General features: G+C 38.3%; 1 protein-coding gene across 6 annotated transcripts in view; it reads right to left on the bottom strand.

Annotated features, from left to right (window-relative positions):
• The window catches only part of gtf2ird1 (GTF2I repeat domain containing 1), a 130,267-nt gene that overhangs the window by 24,432 nt on the left and 85,746 nt on the right, over window positions 1-20,089 (bottom strand). For 5 of the 6 annotated variants that reach the window (XM_080210594.1, XM_080210600.1, XM_080210596.1 and 2 more), the window contains 6 exons: window positions 18,337-18,520; window positions 15,959-16,017; window positions 11,879-11,950; window positions 11,507-11,690; window positions 10,154-10,212; window positions 7,569-7,631 (listed from right to left, as the gene is read on the bottom strand). In XM_080210594.1, the coding sequence (XP_080066720.1) occupies window positions 7,569-7,631; window positions 10,154-10,212; window positions 11,507-11,690; window positions 11,879-11,950; window positions 15,959-16,017; window positions 18,337-18,520 (621 nt within the window). The remainder of the gene's footprint in view (window positions 1-7,568; window positions 7,632-10,153; window positions 10,213-11,506; window positions 11,691-11,878; window positions 11,951-15,958; window positions 16,018-18,336; window positions 18,521-20,089) is intronic. The other variant, XM_080210597.1, reaches the window with a different exon arrangement.

Raw genomic sequence — 20,089 nt, 5'->3', positions numbered from 1 at the left:
TTCAACTTAAAAACAAGTACATAAATACAGTAAATGTGACAATATATCCTCTATAAGGCACAAACATCTTTGGATCTATATTCAATACAGCAAATAACATACAATGAATGATGGTCATTAAATGAAATGTAACAACTACAGTTACACTACTGAGCATTTCACAAAGTGGCATGAGCACAGGGATCGATAACATGTTTTAGCAGTATTAGACCACAGGGCGCACTTTACTATTTAAAAATAATCAGGTCAAAACTATTAGACACACTATAGATGCTCGCTGTTAGTGCTAATAGGTAAGTAAACTATTTTAAAGTAATGAACATCTACTTTTATTAACACGAGCTATGATTTGCAACTGGTGGACTCTGTCCGATACTTCTCAGAAAATTTCTGTAACTGCTATCAATGTGACAAAGCTCAAAGAGTGACGCACCACATGGTACATGAATTTTACCATGCACAGCAGAAACAACATCAATTATCTAAACATTTTCTGTACGTATCGAACAAAGCCTCTAAGGCATAATCCTTGGTGTACAGAGTTCACATTTCAGTTAAGTAATATCAGTCTGTCTCAATACTTCATGAATATTTAACATGACCCAATTGAGCTATTCTTTGTGATTATGTCCTGTAATTTATTATTTTTAGTGCATGTTGATCTGGATTCTAAGATCGTGAACTCCATGATTACCTGCAAAGTATATACGATAGATTTTTGATACATACCTGGATAGTCTGTTATTTGAGTTACAGCTAAAAACTTTGTTCCTTCTTACAAATAAGAAGCTGATGCAGTTGCACTTCATTTCAATGATATTTTATTTATATATATGCAAATTTCTTGTCTTTCAGGTGCTACCGGGGACTATCAATTTATCACTCTATTAAATGAGCCATGTTACTTATTAAAAGAAACTGTTCTGTTCAAAGTTTTCCATATGGCTACTTTGGCTCAAGTATTAGATTGTTGAGTTCAAAGAAAATATCATAAGGAAAACAAATGATGATCCACTCAAGTCTGACTCCTTAAAACAGCTAAACGATCATGGTCCAAAGACTAAGCAAAAACAAGGAAAGAAAGTGTTCATGAAGCAAAATGTTTTACAAATTACTGGAACTTGAATGACTATTGAAAGCCTTTGAATCTACCCAAATTTCTTGCTCTAAAGTTCAAAGCAACATTCATTGTTGACTGTTCATATAACTCAGTAAGACAACACACTGGTTGGTTCAGTTCAGGATTATGGCTTTATTTGCAAGGTCAGACAGATTTTACCCAGCCAAACTGCTTACATGCTCTTGGAGCAATAAAGTAATTTACACATGACACTCATTCCAGAATAATTTTGACTTGCACTGATATGTTAGATGATTTATAAACAGAGCACTGGTCATCAGTTGGTAATGGCCAGCTGACCACATTTTTCTCATTATTGCTTTTGTCTGGACTCAAAATTTATTTTAACTGCGTTTTCCATCAAGCAAAGGATAACTTATTCCCACACTGTAGAAAAATATTGCTGCCAACAAAATATTTTGCTGCGAGGCCTGGTCATTAACCCTGGAAAGACTGAGTAATTTTTTAAAAAATTCCTCCTAAGTATTATTTTTGATTTAATCAACAATAAGATGCTAGACGCACCAAATATAAGCTCCATCAGCAGTAAAGTATTAAAGAGTCAGATTTTTGACATCGAACATTTTAACCTTGATATGTGGTTCTAGGGTAAATGTTAAATTCAGAACTCAAAAATTGAGAAAACCCAGATCAGTTAGAGTAATAAAGAAGAAATTTAACATTTATAATAAATCGACAACATAGCATAATGTTACAAAGTTAAGTCAGAAGCGGATGACTGAGGATGATTAATCCTGAAAGACTACAGATGACTTGCAAAGGCAAACCTAGCGACCAGATCCAGCACATTGCAGAGAAAAATAGAACTGCTTTAATAAAACAGCCTGAAGCAGACCACTTGGAAGCAGTTCTAGTTATAAAAGGTAGGAAGAGTGAAACAACTGCTCAGAGGTTGAAGTCCTACCACCAGATTTTCTTCATTTACGTACTTGTCTCCACTCGCAGTGCTTCTGGTACAAAGTCAGAGTCCGGAGTGTCAGCAGACCCGATACTCGTCATAATGTACACAGGCGAAACTCCATGATTGAGTAGGCAATCACTGCTTCGATCAGGGAGCTCATACTCCAAGAGGCTAACCTCCTGGGTCAATCCCCAACCCCCCCACCAAGTCTGAGGAACCTCAGCAGCTCACACGCCTCCCTGCTCTCTTGCAGCATTTCAGTGCCAGGTCTGGTTCATCCAACTCTTGTTCGCGCCATTCCCCAGGAAGCAAAGGAGTAGCCACAGCTTCACCCACAGTGTACAATTTGGACTCTTGAGGTCCAAATTACGAATGACGGAGAGACGGGGCTAGCTGATCTATGGGGACAGTGGAATTGGGAATAAAGGTAGCCTACTCAAAGCATCTGCATTGACAACTCAGCCTCCTGGTCAATGGTCCAAATGATAGTTGTAGGCAGCCAATAATAAAGCGCACTGTTGTATTCGGGCTGATGCTTTCAATGACATTGCTTTGTCCTCTCGCAGTTGGTAGCCAATCTCATGGGCCTCGCTGAGTTAATTCCAAAGAGTATGACAGCTACCAGCTGCTTCTCAATGTAAACTGAAAATGGATTACTAAGCCAGGCACATACTGTAATTTTCAGTGTGTGCTCAAACCGTTATGACTGGGACCACCTCGTCACTGTGGCCTTCTTTTATCTTAGCAGCCAATGAGACACTATCTTCCGTCACCTGTTTTGTCATTGACAACTTTCAGGGCTGTGTGCGGCACTTCATTCCCAACTTTCTGACATGTGGGGCCTCTACCAGGAGGAAAGCACGTCCAAATAGCATCATTAAAGGGATTATCAGAACACACAAGCCTCTCAACCACAAAGCAGCAACTGATGGAGATGGATGCACTGTCACTGTCCATCCTCTCAGTTTCAATTCTCACACCAAACTTTGTCCATCATGAATGTTGTCAACACAAAAATTCGTATCAGTCTATACCTGGTCAACCAAATATTACACCTCGCATACACGTTGAAGGAGAAACCGTAGAACAAGTTTAGCACTTTCGATTAGTTGACAGCCACCTCTCTTAAAAGTCTACCACTGATGAGGAAAACCAACACTGGATCAGCTAGTTCCACAAGCATTCAGGAAAAACTCCTGCAAAATCACTCATCTTCATTGGACCAAATACTCCACCTGGAAGCTGCAAAACTGTCTGCTTGCCAAGTCTAATTTTCTCAGCTTTTAAACAGCCAACATTCTAGGGAGCGACAAACAACAATGAAAACACTTCAAAGACACACAAGTTTTCATCGTCAATGCTGAACACTTCAATGCCTGTGTAGAGCTTCCTACTAATCATTCAGAATGGTGACAAGCTGTCCATCAACCTGCACGATGCTTCAAGTTAAAATGTTTTAATGATGAGGCAGAGCAGCAAGTAAAGAAAACAACGTTGATCCTGCACTCAGGATTTCACTGCCTCATAGAGCTTCCTGTCCTGTGTGCTCCAATATCTGTGGTCGAGAATCAACTGCGTAAGAATATCCACGGCAGAAACTTAAACTCTGAATAAACGCCATCCCATCCTCTAATCGAAAGACAGCTGACGATGTCATTTTCAAAGTTCTAAATAAGTTTAATGCAAGTTATGCCACGTAAAGGCTATGCAGGCAAACTGATCAGAACTTCTGTTTTCAGAGTTCATGCTCATCTTGACCCAAAATATTTCTAGGGGAATTTCACAGTAATTTAATTGCAGTGTAACGTAAGCCTTACTTGCGACTAATAAACGAACTTTAACTTTACTCTAAACTCTGCTTCTCGCCATATATGCTGTCCGACTTGCTGAACAGTACTTAGCTTTTGTGAAGGCCAGGTAGGATGGATTCTGCAAAATTTGATACAATTTGTTTCTTTACAAAATAATGGTATTTAAATTGCAAATCCTGTGGAGATAAACAGGTGGAGCTACAAGATAAAGGAAAGCTCTACAGAACTGAAATATTGAGACAACCAAGATGTGAAGATGCCAGCAGTGGGCCGGGGTAGGCACAGTAAGAAGTCTTAACACCACATTAAAGTCTAACAGGTTTATTTAGAATCATGAGCTTTCAGAGCACTGTTCCTTCATCAGGTCAACGATCACTCACCTGAGGAAGGAGTAGCACTCCGAAAACTTGAGATTCCAAATAGTTCTGTTGGACTTTAACCTGGTGTTGTAAGACTTCTTACTGAGAAAGACATGGTACAAGCTTTCCTGTACTTGTGTCTCGAGACAGAAGTGCCAATAAAATCAAAGCCAGGTACTAACACTCTCTCAAACTGAATGTACAAAAAAAATGTAGTAGACTTAAAACTGAGCATTACAATTTTGTAGGAAACATTAGATTCAGGGCCTTTTGATTAGCATATTTTCAGATACTTCCGCATTTGCGATGAATGACTTAATTAGAATTTTACTTCCAGCAAAATAAATTGATGCCAGACTGCCACTGAAGCTTTAAAATGGAGAAGAACGCATATTTAAGTGTGAATGTCAAGACATGGGGTTTAGAAAGTTGCGTGACGGTTTTGGGAAGTTTTGACCAATTCCTGAAAAGGTTAAATTGAAGCATAAGAAATACAGGAAGTATATTTAAGGTACCATTAATAAACAAAGAAAGGAAAAATGAGACAAGAAACAAAAGCCCGCAATAGGCATGTGTCAGAGAAGGAACAAGCGCCAAAGCAGCAATTAGAACTATCCATTACAGCAATTAACTTGCTACATGAGGAAGGCCTTTTTTTCTTTAAATCCAAGCTTTGAAATCAACACTGAAAGCTTACCAATGACTACTTGAACAACAGACTACAAAAAGTTTACTTAAGTGGCGATGTAATCTTTGCGTTGAAGATTATTCTGCAATTCTTGTTCTAAATAACAGAACATTTCAAAGTCTTAAAAGTCAGAACAGAATTGTTGATAAGGACCAGGAGCTACTGTGCCAAGTAAATTCTGGCCCACAGATAGGGAAGCTACCACTGTACCAGAAGACCACTGCACCTAACTGATAGATCAGTAGAATCAAATTAAACACAGCAAGGTCCTGCCTTTCGAGGCACCTTCTTCCGTGAATTTGTTTATCCATGTAAAGATCCTTGTACGCAGGGTTGCGGCCCCGAATCGTCACTTAGCTGTGATTTAAAGATTAAAAGCTTTGTACCTGGTGGTGTACTGCAACTGAAATAATGAAAAAAGTCAATAGGCTCCCCCATCTTCTTCCTCCCACCCCAAACAGCAGGAAGTGTGTACTGCACATGTGCATCTGTAATTGCACGTGGGTTGCTGTAGCCCCACTTAAGGATGTGATTATCAAGTCATTGAAATGGTTGATTACCAGCCTGCAAATCCTCCCAACATGCAAATGACAGGTGGTAACAGTGGCAGCATTTCCTGGTCAGATATTGCAGAAGGCAACAGCAAAACACTGCAGTACTTTGCCAAGCATAATCTTGGGCCAATCCAATGGAAATTTGTGGTCGCCAATGCCCTCTTAGGTTATGGTACCTGAAGGAGGAGGATCTATTAGTTATCTTTGGAACTATATTGCTTTAACCAAAAAGAGAAAACAGTGGAAAATCTCAGCAGGTCTGGTAGCATCTGTAAGGAGAGAAAAGAGCTGTTGTTTCAAGTCCATATGGCCCTTTGTCAAAGCTAAAAGCCATTCTGAGCCTTTCTATGCCTTTTAGCTTTGATAAAGGATCATCTGGACTCAAAACATCAGCTCTTTTCTCTCCTTACAGATGCTGCCAGACCTGCTGAGATTTTCCAGCATTCTCTCTTTTGGTTTCAGATTCCAATATCCTCAGTAATTTGCTTTTATATATTGCTTTAAATATTGATACTGAACACATGTTGTTTTAACTATCGATACTGAATAATAATATAATACTAACATGTAGTGCGATAAGTCTAGTTAAATAATGCAACACCCCTCTGAAATCAACTTTACCCTTGGCAAGATGGAAGTTCAATACTAATTGAGGTTTCTCGGTGATAGAATGAAAATGGAAATTTTAAAAATAGGCAATACTGAACTCTTGTCACAAATTCCCAAGAAATTACCCCAGGTATCTTATTGGAGGAAATCATGAACTATATTCAATTATGTAAATCATTGCTTTCATATTAGCGTGGCTATTCAGCAAACAGTTATATTGTACCACATGCAGTACTTAGTTGCATACTGAGGTGCAGTGATGTAATCATACCCATAATACACTAATAAGAAAAATGTCATCCATGCTACTCCTCCAAATGGCTCATCTAGATTTTTCACAACACAACAGATTGGACCCATTTCTAAATAGGGTCAAGTTCATGAGTTAACCCATAAAAATAAAATGGGAAAGTCTACAAGCTTTGGATGAGATGTTATAACACAATGAGCAAAGAACAACAAATCAAAGCTTCAATTAGTGCCTTCTCTACTGCTTAAAATATAGCTTAGGTAACACCAAAGGGTTGAATCCAACAAGACTTAACAGGAAAAAGTTAAAAACTTGGGCAGATGAGTTAAGCCTATGACCATGTCAAACGTATTCAATGTTTTAAGTATAATAAGTACATGTAGAACTGATAAAGTAAAACGGAGAATGTTTTGGTAGTGCTATAACGTATTTAAATATAGTCTTTAATGCAAAATGTGCTCAAAGCATAATATACACAAGAGCATTGTCCCTTTAATTCAGAGATACTGCAATCAGCTTCTGCAAGAGAAAAACATAGCTACAGTGGCAGTTATCTATGAAATTTAGTTATACTTTAATATTAGCATAGTTAACAGGTTCTTTCTTTAAATTCAATTTTGAAATGCCTAAGATAATGCTACTAGCTGTTAAAATATAGAAGCAGTAGAGGAAAAGACTTGTTTCAAACTAAAATCTGAAACAAATTCACTCTGCTGTACTGAATGCCACAACTGAGTGAATATTTTAACCAGAGTCATGTGAATCTTTAAGTTTGTAACAAGTGATTTTAAGCTCAAGTTAAGAAAGTATCAAGAACTAAAATGGATGATGAACTTGCATGTAGATTTTAGCTTTAGTTCTGCTGGATCACTTAGTTCAGTTACATTTTATTCCAGGGCACAGGCTTACAGATTCCAACCTATGTTAAACTTTAGACACTGGTTTCTTCTTCCTGAGGAGGAATGAATAATGGTATTATCCAAAACTTGGATCTTATAAAAATATATGCACTGAGTTTATTTCATGTATGTTTATTATATTAGAAACAGACTGATACCACATGCTGTTTGAGTTCTTTGATTCATTTTTCTAAATACTCCTTTGTGTGTGATGCTCATTAGTTGTGCACAACTATAGCATTTTTATAATGCATTGCCTTTCAAGTTGCACCAGAATAAAGTATGACAAGGTTCAGATAATGACATTTTTGTGCTGAAACATGAAAGTGTCATTGATTAAAAACAGTGCGTGGTACCTGAGGCATCAGCAAAAGATGGCATCAGTCTGTCCCTAAAATGATCAGTGTTAGGGTCAGAACCTGCATAAATCAGAAAGTACAATGCAGTAAGGAAAATACAAAAATAAAGTGACACATATAGAGCCGGCAAAATACAGATGAACCAGCATGGAATATAAAGCTGATACAGGCATAATAGTAAGTTTCTTGGGCCATTTCAAAACGTCAACTTGAAAGATTTTTCATTTGCAAATGCATATAATTGTATCCCTGAAGCAGTAAACAGACTCATCAATGTTGCTATTGTAGAGTGACATGGAATCATAGCTAATTAGAGTCCAAAAATAATTTCAAGAAAGCCTGAAATGAATGTAACAGCATTTCTTTATTACTTCAGCATTTTTTCAACTGGAATAAAGCAAACGATGGCAAAAATGCCCCAAGTTGAATGAATCCGGTTCTAAAATCCACTGGACTGTTGAGAAAGATATGGTCCATTAAAGTCAATTTTTTTTTAAAAATCAAACAGAAATAAGCACTTGGGATCACTCAAAAATCAAATTTCCATCAGAAGACTGAAGAGGAAGATGGTTGAAATAAACGTGATACTCCATCATTTAGCTATATCTACATTTAGAGGAATAAAACATTTAGAGGAATAAAACATTTAGGATTAGAATCTTTCATAGTTCTAATTTACTAATTTGAAATTCTAGTTAGCATATTCGCGATCTAAATAAATTTTTACTAAAAATGCAATATGTACACGATAACCGGGTAATTTTTGCAGCATTATAAATCAGTTCCTTATATTTCTCATGCAAAATTGATTCTTTGAATTCTTAACTTCAGAATTAAGACTGTGTGTTATTGAATTTTAATGTTTTACACAGGCAGATAACTTAACACCTTTGCAATCAGAGCTAGATTTAGTATTCCTATGTTGAAATGGGCGGCATAGCTGTAAACTTAACTGAGTTATGATATAGTAAAAGAGAATAATGGAGAAACAGATTCAAAACATTTAGAGTTTGCCTTTGTAAAATTTCCAACACTCATGCATTGGTGATAACAACAGTCAAAAGTTACTAGACCGAAGTAAACAGTAAGAAAAGTTACTCACCATTGTTCCCCACCCCCAAAATATCTCTTCCACATACTCGATTGAATCACAATTCCAGGTAGGTACAAGGACCATGACATTCCAATGTCTTTTACTTTTAAAGTTATTCCAATGAATGTCCCTCTGTTAACACAGACTTTTTACAATCCAGCAGCAAATATAAAGCTCAAAGCCACAGATGTTCATTCCTTTTAAATTCCACCACAATAGACATGGTTGAGTAAAATGACTCATTAAAGCACACATATTCCTGTCCAAGGATAATCTTAGCCACCTCAAATCTTCAAAAACATTACTATATTGCTCCTATTTGATCATCCAATCTAATTAAGCATAATTAAACATATCAGGAGAGCATCAAATACCTGCAGCTGGATTTCCTCAAAAGCCCAAGTTCAGGCAAACAAGTGACCCACCACTCCATTTGCTCAGCAAATGGCACAGATGGGTAAGACATGTTATTAATATAATCATTAGCAACAAAAAGCTACAGTTACAAATATCAAATGACATTATCACATTCAAGAAGATTATGTTGTGAAACAGTGTCAGTGTGCTTCATGTGTAATTACTATATTGAGAAATTAAGTGGACTTAATACCACCTGGCTCATAATAAATAGCCAAAAGTCAGTTATTTAAGGAACCAAAGCATTTATACTTCTTCACTGATTTAGTTATTAAGATGAGAAAGAATGAATGGAAAAAACAGACAAAATGAAGGAACATGAATGAATGTCACTTTTCATAGCCACATCACGCGTCAAAATTGGTTCATAACCAAAGAAAATATCAGTATAACCACAGCTGTTTGGATGTAGTAGTTAATTTGCACACAATGTGTAAAACAGCAACAGATCGCTTAACATTCATGCAGATCTATTAGTCAGTTTAATTACAGCTACAATACAGGCTACAAGAATGTAATGGATTATTCTAACATTTTGCTTCTCCCAATTCTGCTAGCTTACTGCCATCTCCAGTCTGAAACATAGAATATTTTTAATTTAGCAATATGCAACTTATCTAGAAGGCAACGGCAAAACCAAATGTAGAATTTGCTGAAATCTTTGATTCATGACAGAATAGCACTAATGTCGATAACTGAAGGCTTAAAGTTAAAGCCCAAAAGATGTATGGTTAACCTTGGAATCGCACTCATCTATAGTGGTTAGCAAAATGAGGTAGTGATGTAAAAGGACCCTAACATGTATAAATTCATAAGGTCCTATCTGCTTCCTTCAGGCACCTCAGTCACCTAAATGCAGTTAACAATTAATAATAGCCAGCAAGATTACAACTATAAGAAGGAAGCAATACTGAAGGGTGAGTATTCAAATGTGGGGCTGGACTTGAATAAATAACCTGCTAACTTGAAAGCAATGAGTTATGATTGATGACTGTCAAAAATAGCAGTCGTGATTAACCTCCCCCATAAATAGCTCATACCAAGGCAGTATGGAGACAGAAAGGGCTCTTACCTGTTAAGTTTAATCGCTGTACATTGGATTCACTTTGGTCATTAACCAGTAGTTCTGATCTAGGAGAGTAAAAATTGATTTTTAGACCAAATGAAATGAAAGGAAAATTAATTTTCCCATTTAAACCTAAGTTGTTTACTAGTAACCTTTAAAAGTTACATCAGCTTCAGAAGAGTTTAATTAGTTCATGTACAATTCAAAATCAGTGTTTGCCATGGATGAAAATATTAATGCTGGTGAAAAATCAGACTTCCCTTGCCAATGTCACAATGAGGTTCCCACCCACATTTAAGGGTTTCCCTGCTATACAATCCCCCCATTAGGGAGCTCCTCATGTTGCGAGGCTTGCAACAGCTATTGCAAAATGGGAAGCCATTGAGGGGAACCAGCCAGGGATACAAAGGTAGGTACTGAAGCAGGGGGAGAGGGACTTGAAAGAGGCTTACAAGAGTATGACAGGCTTGGATAAAGTGGATAGAGTTTTTTTCCCCAGGGTCTAAGGGTTAATTACTCAGAGGCATAGGTTCAAAGTGAGGCGGAGAAAGTTGAAGAGATGTAAGGGGAAAGTTTTTCAGAGGGTGGTAACGCCCTGCCAGATGTGGTGGTGGAAGCAGATTTTGTAATAACATTCAAGAAGCATCTGAATAGATACGTGAATAGGCAGGGAATAAAAGGATATGGTTCATGTAGAAGCAAGAAAATATTAGATCAGAGGGGCATCTATGTCTGCACAGACTTAGTGAGCCGAAAGGCCTATTCATGTGCTGTACTGCTCTTCTTCGACATGCCCTGCCAGATCTATCAGGCCCACCATGCCAGTGCGACGGCCGAAATCATGCTGGAGAGCTACATGCTGGTTTTCTCATTGAAAGCAACACTGAAAAGATATCGCAACATTCCACCCATGATGTTTAATGATCACGAATTAGTACAGCCAGAATTAATAATGCAATGTAAATTCTAGTTAGCAAACAGCAAGTTGGGACGTACATCAAGTACTGCTCGGAACAATTTATACGTGCACTTTGAAGCATAAATCTGCTGCTGGATAGATATTAGCTTTCACATTTGGTTCTCATAATTTAGTACACAAATTACTAATTAAGAATGACTGCCCACTCCGAAGCACAGAATTTAATGGCATGCAAGACTTGCCCGACGATCATCCCGCACACTTGCGCCTCATTCTATTTTAATGAAGCATAGCTTAATGTATGTTTGATGTGAACTGTGCAGTTTTTAATCACTCTCCAGCAACTGTCAGCCAAACAGCATTTAATAAATAAAGCTCAACTAATGGGGAGTCTAAAATTGAGGTTGCTTCTTAAATAAAAACAAAAAAACTAAACCAACCTTTTAATAACAAATTTAACCCGATCACCTGCTTGTAGGATCTTCTCAAGCCTAGGAATACCATACCAAGAAGGGCTTCTGAAAGGAATGTTGTCAGGTAAACCCTCCACATACAGTTCTTTTGGATGAGATTCAAATTTACGATAGGGTACAATCATTGCTTGTGTCTGTCCCATGGCTTCAGCTGTAAGCAAGCAAAACAATGAAACTGCCATAAATTGCATCTTTTCCAAACCCTTAACATCAGGATCAATGCGTGCATCAAATTAGTAAAAGGGCCCTTTATAGAGTTAGACATTTTGATTTTGTGATGGTCAGTACAACTAAGAAATCAAAAGATGAATTTAACAAAAATAAACTTGTTTAAAGTACCATATTTCTTGCTGAAAAGTTCTTCGACCATTCTCCGTAGTTTAGTGATTCTGGTATTCCACTCTTCTTTTGCTGGAAATTGAAAATGTTTAGAACTCTAAATATATCTGAATTCATTATCTAACAGATAATTTCCAAGTAAATCATTTAAACACTCAATAAAAATCAATCAATCACATTGTATCCATTTTAGGATATATGTACACATTGTTTTTGTGAAACACGGGGTCATAACTTGCTCAGAGTGGCAACGAGGGTCTGATTACCACTCCGCACTTATTTACCCTGCACCAAATTTCTTCAGTACCTATCTCATCTGACCTTCCTTAATGATACTGGATGAGATTCAAGTAACACAGATCATTGGGGCCCAGTTTTGAAATGTAAAAGGATCAAAGAAGTGGGACATTCTTTAATAGTACTAGTTGCCATAAAAGTTTAAAGGTCCTATTGAAAATGAAAGGCCAGATGAGTGTCTACGGTTAAGTGGATGAGATCTGGGGAGATGGAGGAGTTGCTTGTTGAACATAGGGATAGAGAGGTTGGGTGGGGTGAGGATAGATCCAGGTATTTAAAATTGTTACAGTACAGTTAGAAGGCTTTATTTCCTCTAACTTTTCAGAGTAATTAGCAGCATAACACTGAAAATAGTGACGTAAAGTCACTTTGGCCGATGATTCCCTGTGCAGTGCAGTTGTCCAGGGGAAGTTGATACTTCTGGACAATTGTGGTGCAAATGCTTATTCGTGATCTCCTGAGGTCGATTCCCCAGTGCATCTTTGGGGTACCTCCCCCAAATCTGACGCTGGAGAGCCAAGTAGTTACAAGTCATTTAGCACATCTGAAAAAAGAGGATTAATAAAAATTTACCAGTGTTTTGCATTAATTGTGTACATATTTCAGCTTATATATTCTGCCTCTACAAAGTTAGTAAATAGGACAATGGTATCCAAACCTTAGTGTATCACTTAGCTGCATAGCACAGTACTAGATATGGTTAAATATAATAAATTGCAAATAAATTGGTACATCAACAGAATACATTCATTTAGTACATAAACACAAAATCAGAAGTGTAGTTGACAGTGAGGACAATGGCCACAGGCTTCATTAGGACAGAGGGACTTGATGAAATACGTATACACGTGGCAGATGCCATTTAATGCCAAAAGTGTGATGGAGAAGTATTTTGGTAGAAGGTATACAGAGACAATATAAAAGTGCAGTTTTAATGAAGCTGCAGAAAGTGAAAAACCAAGGAATGTAAATCCACAAATCTTCCAACAGCAAATGGACTACAGATTTTGGGAAAGTGTCTTGGAGAGGGTGCACAGAAAATTTACCAGAATAGCACAAGGGATTCAGGATATCAGCTGCATGGAGAAAGCAGGAAAGTTGGCTTTGTTCTCCTCAAGGCACCCAAGTCCAAGAGGACTTGATAGAGAAATAAGGAGACAGTGATTCCAGTGGCAGAACTCATTAACCAAACAGTATTCGGCAAAAGTACCAGGTAACAAAGAACAAAGAAAAATACAGCACACAAAACAAACCCTTCAGTCCTTCAAGTCCGTAACAATCAAGATGCCCTAACTATACTTCAAAAAACCCTTCTGCTCTTACTCGGACCGTATCCCTCTATTCTCACCCTATTTATGTATCCATCCAGATGGTTCTTAAATGTGCTTCACCACCTCCTCTGGACACGCATTCCAGGCACCCACCACTCCATGTGAAAAAATTTTGCTGCACATCTCCTTTAAACTTCCCCCTCTCACCGTGAATCTGTGCCCTCTTATAATTGACACGCCCATCCTGGAGTAAGCCTCTGACCATCCATCCTGTCTATGCCTTTCAATGCTGTAGACTTCTATCAAGTCTCCACTCAGTCTCCGTCTTTCCAGTGAAAACAATCCTAGTTCACTCAACCTTTCCTCATAGCCAACACCCATGGGACCAGGTAACATCCCGGTGAACCTTCTTTGCATTCTTTCCAAAGCATTCACATCCTTCTGTTACTGTGGTGACCAGAACTGCATGTAATACTCCAAATGCAGCCCAACCAAGTTTTTATATAACTGCCACACGAGCTGCCAACTCTTGTATGCAATGCCTCAGCCGATAAAGGAAAGCATGTCATGTGCCTTCTTAATCACCTTGGCCAACTATGTCATCCCTTCTAAGGAAGTGTGGATCGGTATGCTCAGATCCCTCTGTATGTTAATGTTCCTAAGGGTTCTGCTGCTTACAGTATAATTCAGACCTAAATTTGATCCTCCAAAATGCATCATCTCACATTTGTCCAGATTAAACTCCATTTGCCATTTCTGTGCCCAAATCTCCAATCTATCTCTATCCTGTTATCCTCTGACAATCCCGGACACTATTAAGAACTCTACCAATCTTCTTGTCATCTGCAAACTTACTAATCAGACCACCCACTTTTTCCTCCAAATTACTTATATATAGTACAAACAGAGGCACCAGCACTGATCCCTGTGAATATCACTAGCTACAGATCTCCATTCTGACAAACATCCTTCCACTGCTACTCTCTATGACCAAGCCTCCATCTAGCCCGCCCACCCTGAATCCTATGCGATTTTAGTTTTCATACCAGTCTGCCACGTGGGACCTTGTCAAATGCCTTACTAACATCCATTTATACTACATCCACAGCCCTTCCCTCAACTTTCTTTTGTCATCTCTTCAAAAAAATTCAAATCAAATTTGAGAGACATGACTTTCCCCATTCAAAACCATGGTGCCTGTCACTAACTAGTACATTTTCTTCCAAATGTGCATTTAGTGTCCCTCAATACCTGTTCTAAAAGCTTCCCCACCACGGACATCAGGCTTGCCGGCCTATAATTTCCAGGATTACTCTGCTTCCTTTCTTAAAGGAGAGAACGACAGAACCTCGGCTGTGGTCAAACAGGATGTGAAGATCCTCAGCTATTTCTTCTCTTGCCTCCCATACTAACCTAGGATAGGTCCCATTTGGCCCTGGGGGCTTGTCTACCTTAATGCAATTTAGGATACCCAACTCTTCCTCCTTCAACATACTGACATTTTCTAGAGTGTTCACACACCGATCCCTGACCTCAACATCTGTCATATCCTTCTCTTTGGTAACTACCGACACACAAAATACTCATTAAGGATCTTACTCACTTCCTATGGCTCCTCACATAACTGCCCTCTACTGTCCTTGAGTGGGCCTACTCTTTCTCTTCCTACCCTCTTGCCCCCAACATATGCATCGAGAGACTTGGGATTTTCCTTGACCCTGTTTGCTAAATACATTTCATGGCTCCTTTTTGTTATAATGTAACCAATGGTAACATGCTGTGAGGGTCAGCTGACCCAGTGGACAATGTAACCAATGGCAAAATAATGTGGTGGTCAGCTGACCCGGTATGTAAAGTAGATATGGATTGGTGACAGTGTGTGGCCCAGGTTCTTGGTGCAATTCAGTTTCTTTATTAAATCTTTTCCTTTGATTTAGTTTGTGAAGTTAGTTATTTAATTGCTTGCAACGGAAGTATTTAAGTTCCTTCCTACTTTCTCTATACTCCTCAAGGACTCTCAGCGGAAATGAACCAGGGTCCTGACGACGTGAGGCATCAGTGCTAACTGCTGTGCCACCATGCTGAATTTGTATTTGTAGTGTAAAGGAGATGGTTAGTAACAAACATGAAATTTGCTAAAGCAAGAGTCATCAAAAGAATTGCTGATATGGGTAGAGACTGGAGGGATAAAAATTAAGATGGAACAGGTTTGGTGGAATAGGTGCAGATAGAAAAGACAGTCCAAGTGGATAACCCCATTGTGGAGTTTCAGGAGATAGAAACAGCTTATGCAGCCGTGATGAATCGTGTTTAGGAAGACGGGGATGGGCTGGTGAAAATCTCCAGAGGATTTAAAATTGATTGGGTTCTAGAAATCGTACCCCGTTATTCAGTAGTTGGGTCACGGTTCAGGGGTAGGTAGTTGTCATTCAGTCCTAGCAATGTAAATAAAAGTCCTGCCACTTGTCCTCTGCAACATCTTTGTTGGTTTATACATAGTGTAAATTCATACCTCCTGGGACAGTTTTGTCTGGAGTTGTTTCTTCCTGCTCATTTGCTAACAGTTCTGGTCTAGTAGGAAAAATAAAAAATATTAATAAAATTGATATACACTGCACCTGCAAAAGTATCTACTGCCAATGGCACCATTACCTGCAGCAACCGATGATGAAATAATTGAGCACTTTGTGTATACAATCTTGCAACAAAACAATTGTCTGAATTTTAACAATTGTCTGAATAAATATTAGTTTCTTTGATAAATATGAAATCCTTCAAAAACATTAATATGTTAGAAATATCTGTTAGCTTAATTATATTTAGAAACAAACATTTGTAAGGAAAACAAGACATTTAGTTCAATAGATTACTAACAAAGGCGCAATAAAAACTTTTATTGGAGCTACAGCAAAGGGGAGACAAGTTCAGAACTACAATTTTCCACACATGAAGTTTCCAATCCCAATCATGCCACCAAAGAAATAATATTGGGGGATGTAACCATTCTATAATTGATTATCCCTTTTCACACAGAAGCTGCTCTCCCCAGGCTTAAGGTATTAATTCTTTTATATGGAAGATAAAAGGGTGCACACATTTGCTATTTTATATAGTACTTATGTTCCTAAAATGATACAAGTTCAATATTGTGACAAGCCACTACTTGATTGACACAATATTGACTTGTTACTATAATTTTTTTATTCATCCGTGGGATGTGGGCATCGCTGGCTGACCAGCATTTCTTGCCCATCCCTAGCTGCCCTCGAGAAGGTGGGGATGAGCTTCTTTCTTGAAACACAACGCCATTAGGAAGGGAATTCCAGGATTTTGACCCAGCGACCATATGCTCATGCAGAATTTTATCCTCCAACGATGAACAATTGCATTAGGCCCACTAATTTGAAAACAAAATGTAGACAGGCATTGGAACTCATTCGAGTCTCATTTGGTGCACACAATGGAGAGAAGGCAGCAGTAGGCTACGTGATAATTTAGGTGTCAGAACAGAAACCAGCATTAAAGCGTGCACTAGTCAGGGGCCACCAAGTATTAGAACTGAGCTACAAATTTCCTTAAAAAGAATATGACCATACATATTCAAATTTTTTTCTCCTGCATTTTACATACCAGAAAGTAATCAAAACACGTCAAGCACATATCAAAAACAGATCCACTCTAGCTACTAGACAGATCCAAGGTGAGACAACACAATGCTGTAGATAGAAAGTTTCCAAGTACAATCCCCTATAACAATTCAATTCAGTACATCAGGTACTTGGAAACCTAATATATCAATATCAGGCATGACCCCTCTCCTCTCTAAACAAAATTATCAGAACTTCGATATAGCAAAAACTCCAATGTTAGGTGCTGTTAGCAAGAAAGTACATGCAAAAATTCATTCAACTTTCAGATGTAGTATCCAGCCTATATTTTCTAGCTTCAAATTAAGTTCTTGACCCACTGGAGAACTTTCACTTTATAACATAAAATGCAAACCTTTTCACCATCTTGTAAATGGAACAATAACGCACAAAATCATACAGCTGAACGTTAAAACATTCACAGTTGGCCATCTCATTGAGACGTATAAGATGATGAATGGGATGGATAGGATAGAGGTGGAGAGACTCTTCCCGCTCAAAAAAGACAGTAGGACTAGGGGGCACAGCCTCAAGATAAAGGGGAGGCGGTTTAGAACGGAGTTGAGGAGGAACTTCTTCACTCAAAGGGTGGTGAATCTCTGGAATTCTCTGCCCGTTGAAGTGGTGGAGGCTGCCTCGCTAAATATTTTTAAGAAGCAGGTTGATGGGTTCTTGATAAGAGAGGGGATTAAGGGTTATGGGGAGAGGGCGGGAAAGTGGAACTGAGCCACGACAGATCAGCCATGATCTTATTGAATGGCGGGGCAGGCTCGAAGGGCTAGATGGCCTACTCCTGCTCCTATTTCTTATGTTCTTATGTTCTTACTTCAAATCACAAAAGACTTGGTTCATAATTTTATAGCTTGGAGTCACTGAAAGTTACTGGTCACATCTTTAACCTCAATTAATGGTGACACTGGGGATAATTAGTGGAAGACTGTTTCTATAACAAACAAAATCTTGAAGTTAACAAATTTAAAAGCTATCAAAAATGACCATATGTAAAGTGATATTCACAGCAAAGTGCCAAGATTCATCTCTCCACAAACAAAAAATACTGTTTGTTATTTAAGAATTAAAGTTCATTTTACTGCAAATAAATGTCACATAAATGCAAAACTAAACCAAAAGAAACCAGAAGATCTAACATGCCACATGGTTTGTGGCCTCTTTTAAACATCCAAAATTCATGTACTAAAAAAAAATCATGTAAATTTAGGAAAGGTTTGCAATAAAAACATACTTTTTTATAACAAATTTTATCCGGTCTTTTGCTAGTAGGATCCTTTCCAATCTTGGAATGCCATAGGTGGATGGCCGCCTAAATGGAATGCCTTCAGGTAAACCATCAACACAAAGATCTTCAGAGTTGGACTGGAAGAGTGGATATGGGATCACAACAGGTCCAGTAGCAAGTGTGGCTTGAGCTAAAGGATTTACATAATAACGTTAAGCTTCTAATGATAGATTCAATAACTTACAATGGCTTTACACAATATTTGTTTGAATTCCTTACACTCCACTTTTCATGATACACATTAAAATAGAAAACATAACCTGCTTTGAATTTGAACAGAAATAATGGCTGTGATTTTCCAGCCGGTCCCATCGAAGCCAACAGAATGAATGGCAGACCACATCCACCGCAGAAAAACAAGCCATGGCAGGACCGGAAAATCCAATTATTATAGAAAACAAAGGGCAGCATGGTGGCACAGTGGTTTAACACTACTAAATTCTTCCTCAATGTACCCGAACAGGAGCCAGAGTGTGGCGACTAGAGGATTTTGAACAGTAACTTCATTGCTGTGTTAATGTAAGCCTACTTGTGACACTAATTTTTTTTTAAATTGTAGAACCTTATTTCTCCGTATGCTACCAAAGCAATGTCACGCAATGTTCAGTCAGGGAAATTGCCTTTGATGCATGTTACAACATCATAAGGCTTCCTTACAGAACCTTCCTAATCCTGCCAAATAGTCCTGACACATAATTGAATGAAGCAAATACACCTGAAGCAAGTTCTAAAATGATGCTCGCTGTGAACAATGTATGCAAAATACTCTTTCAAACAAGAAAATGTATAGTACTCTTTTAGTTTGCAACTTCATGCAATATTGTATTCTAATTAGATTGTGCAGCAAGGAAGGAATTAAAATGTCTTGTATACCACAACACCCTTATCTGTTATCACTGAACTCAAAACACAGAAGGAAGCCTTTTGATTAATCACACCTGCGTTAGTTCTCCAAAAGAACGATCCAAACAGTCCTGTTCTTCTGCCCTACGAATATTTTCCATTATTGAGGTTCTTTAAGGCGCTGGGGAGTAGGTACAGAAGAGATATCAAGGGCTAGTTTTTCACTCAGAGGGTAGTGGGTGAGTGAAATCGACTGCCGTCAGGGGTGGTGGAGGCAAATTTGAAAGGGTCTTTTAAGAGACTTCTGGATGAGTACACAGCACTGAATAGAATTGAGGGTTATAGGTAAGCCTAACAGATAGGGATATGATCGGCGCAACTTGTGGGCTGAAGGGCCTGTTTGTGCTATAGTTTTTCTATGTTCTAAACCAGAAAAAAGCCAAATTTGAAGAAATGAGAAAGGATCTAAAAAGCGTGGATTGGGACAGGCTGTTCTCTGGCAAGGATGTGATTGCTAAGTGGGAGGCCATCAAAAGGAGAAATTTTGAGTGCAGCATTTGTATGTTCCTGTCAGGATTAAAGGCAAAGTGATTAAGAATAAGGGACCTTGGTTCTTGAGGGATATTGCAACTCTGATAAAGAAGACAGAAGTGTATATGTATAGGCAACAGGAAACAAATAAGATGCTTGGAGTATGAAAAGTGAGGAAACTATTTAAGGAAATCAGGAGGGCTAAAAGATGATATGAGGTTGCTTTGGCGGTCAAGGTGAAGGATAATCCTAAAAGCTTCCACAGCTATATTAACAGCAAAAGGATAGGAAGGGATAAAATTGGTCCTCTTGAAGATCAGAGTGG

This window comes from Carcharhinus amblyrhynchos, chromosome 23 (genome assembly GCF_965287045.1).
Source record: "Carcharhinus amblyrhynchos chromosome 23, sCarAmb.v2.hapA, whole genome shotgun sequence".
Classification (NCBI taxonomy): domain Eukaryota; kingdom Metazoa; phylum Chordata; class Chondrichthyes; order Carcharhiniformes; family Carcharhinidae; genus Carcharhinus; species Carcharhinus amblyrhynchos.
This window is presented reverse-complemented; position numbering and strand designations above follow the sequence as displayed.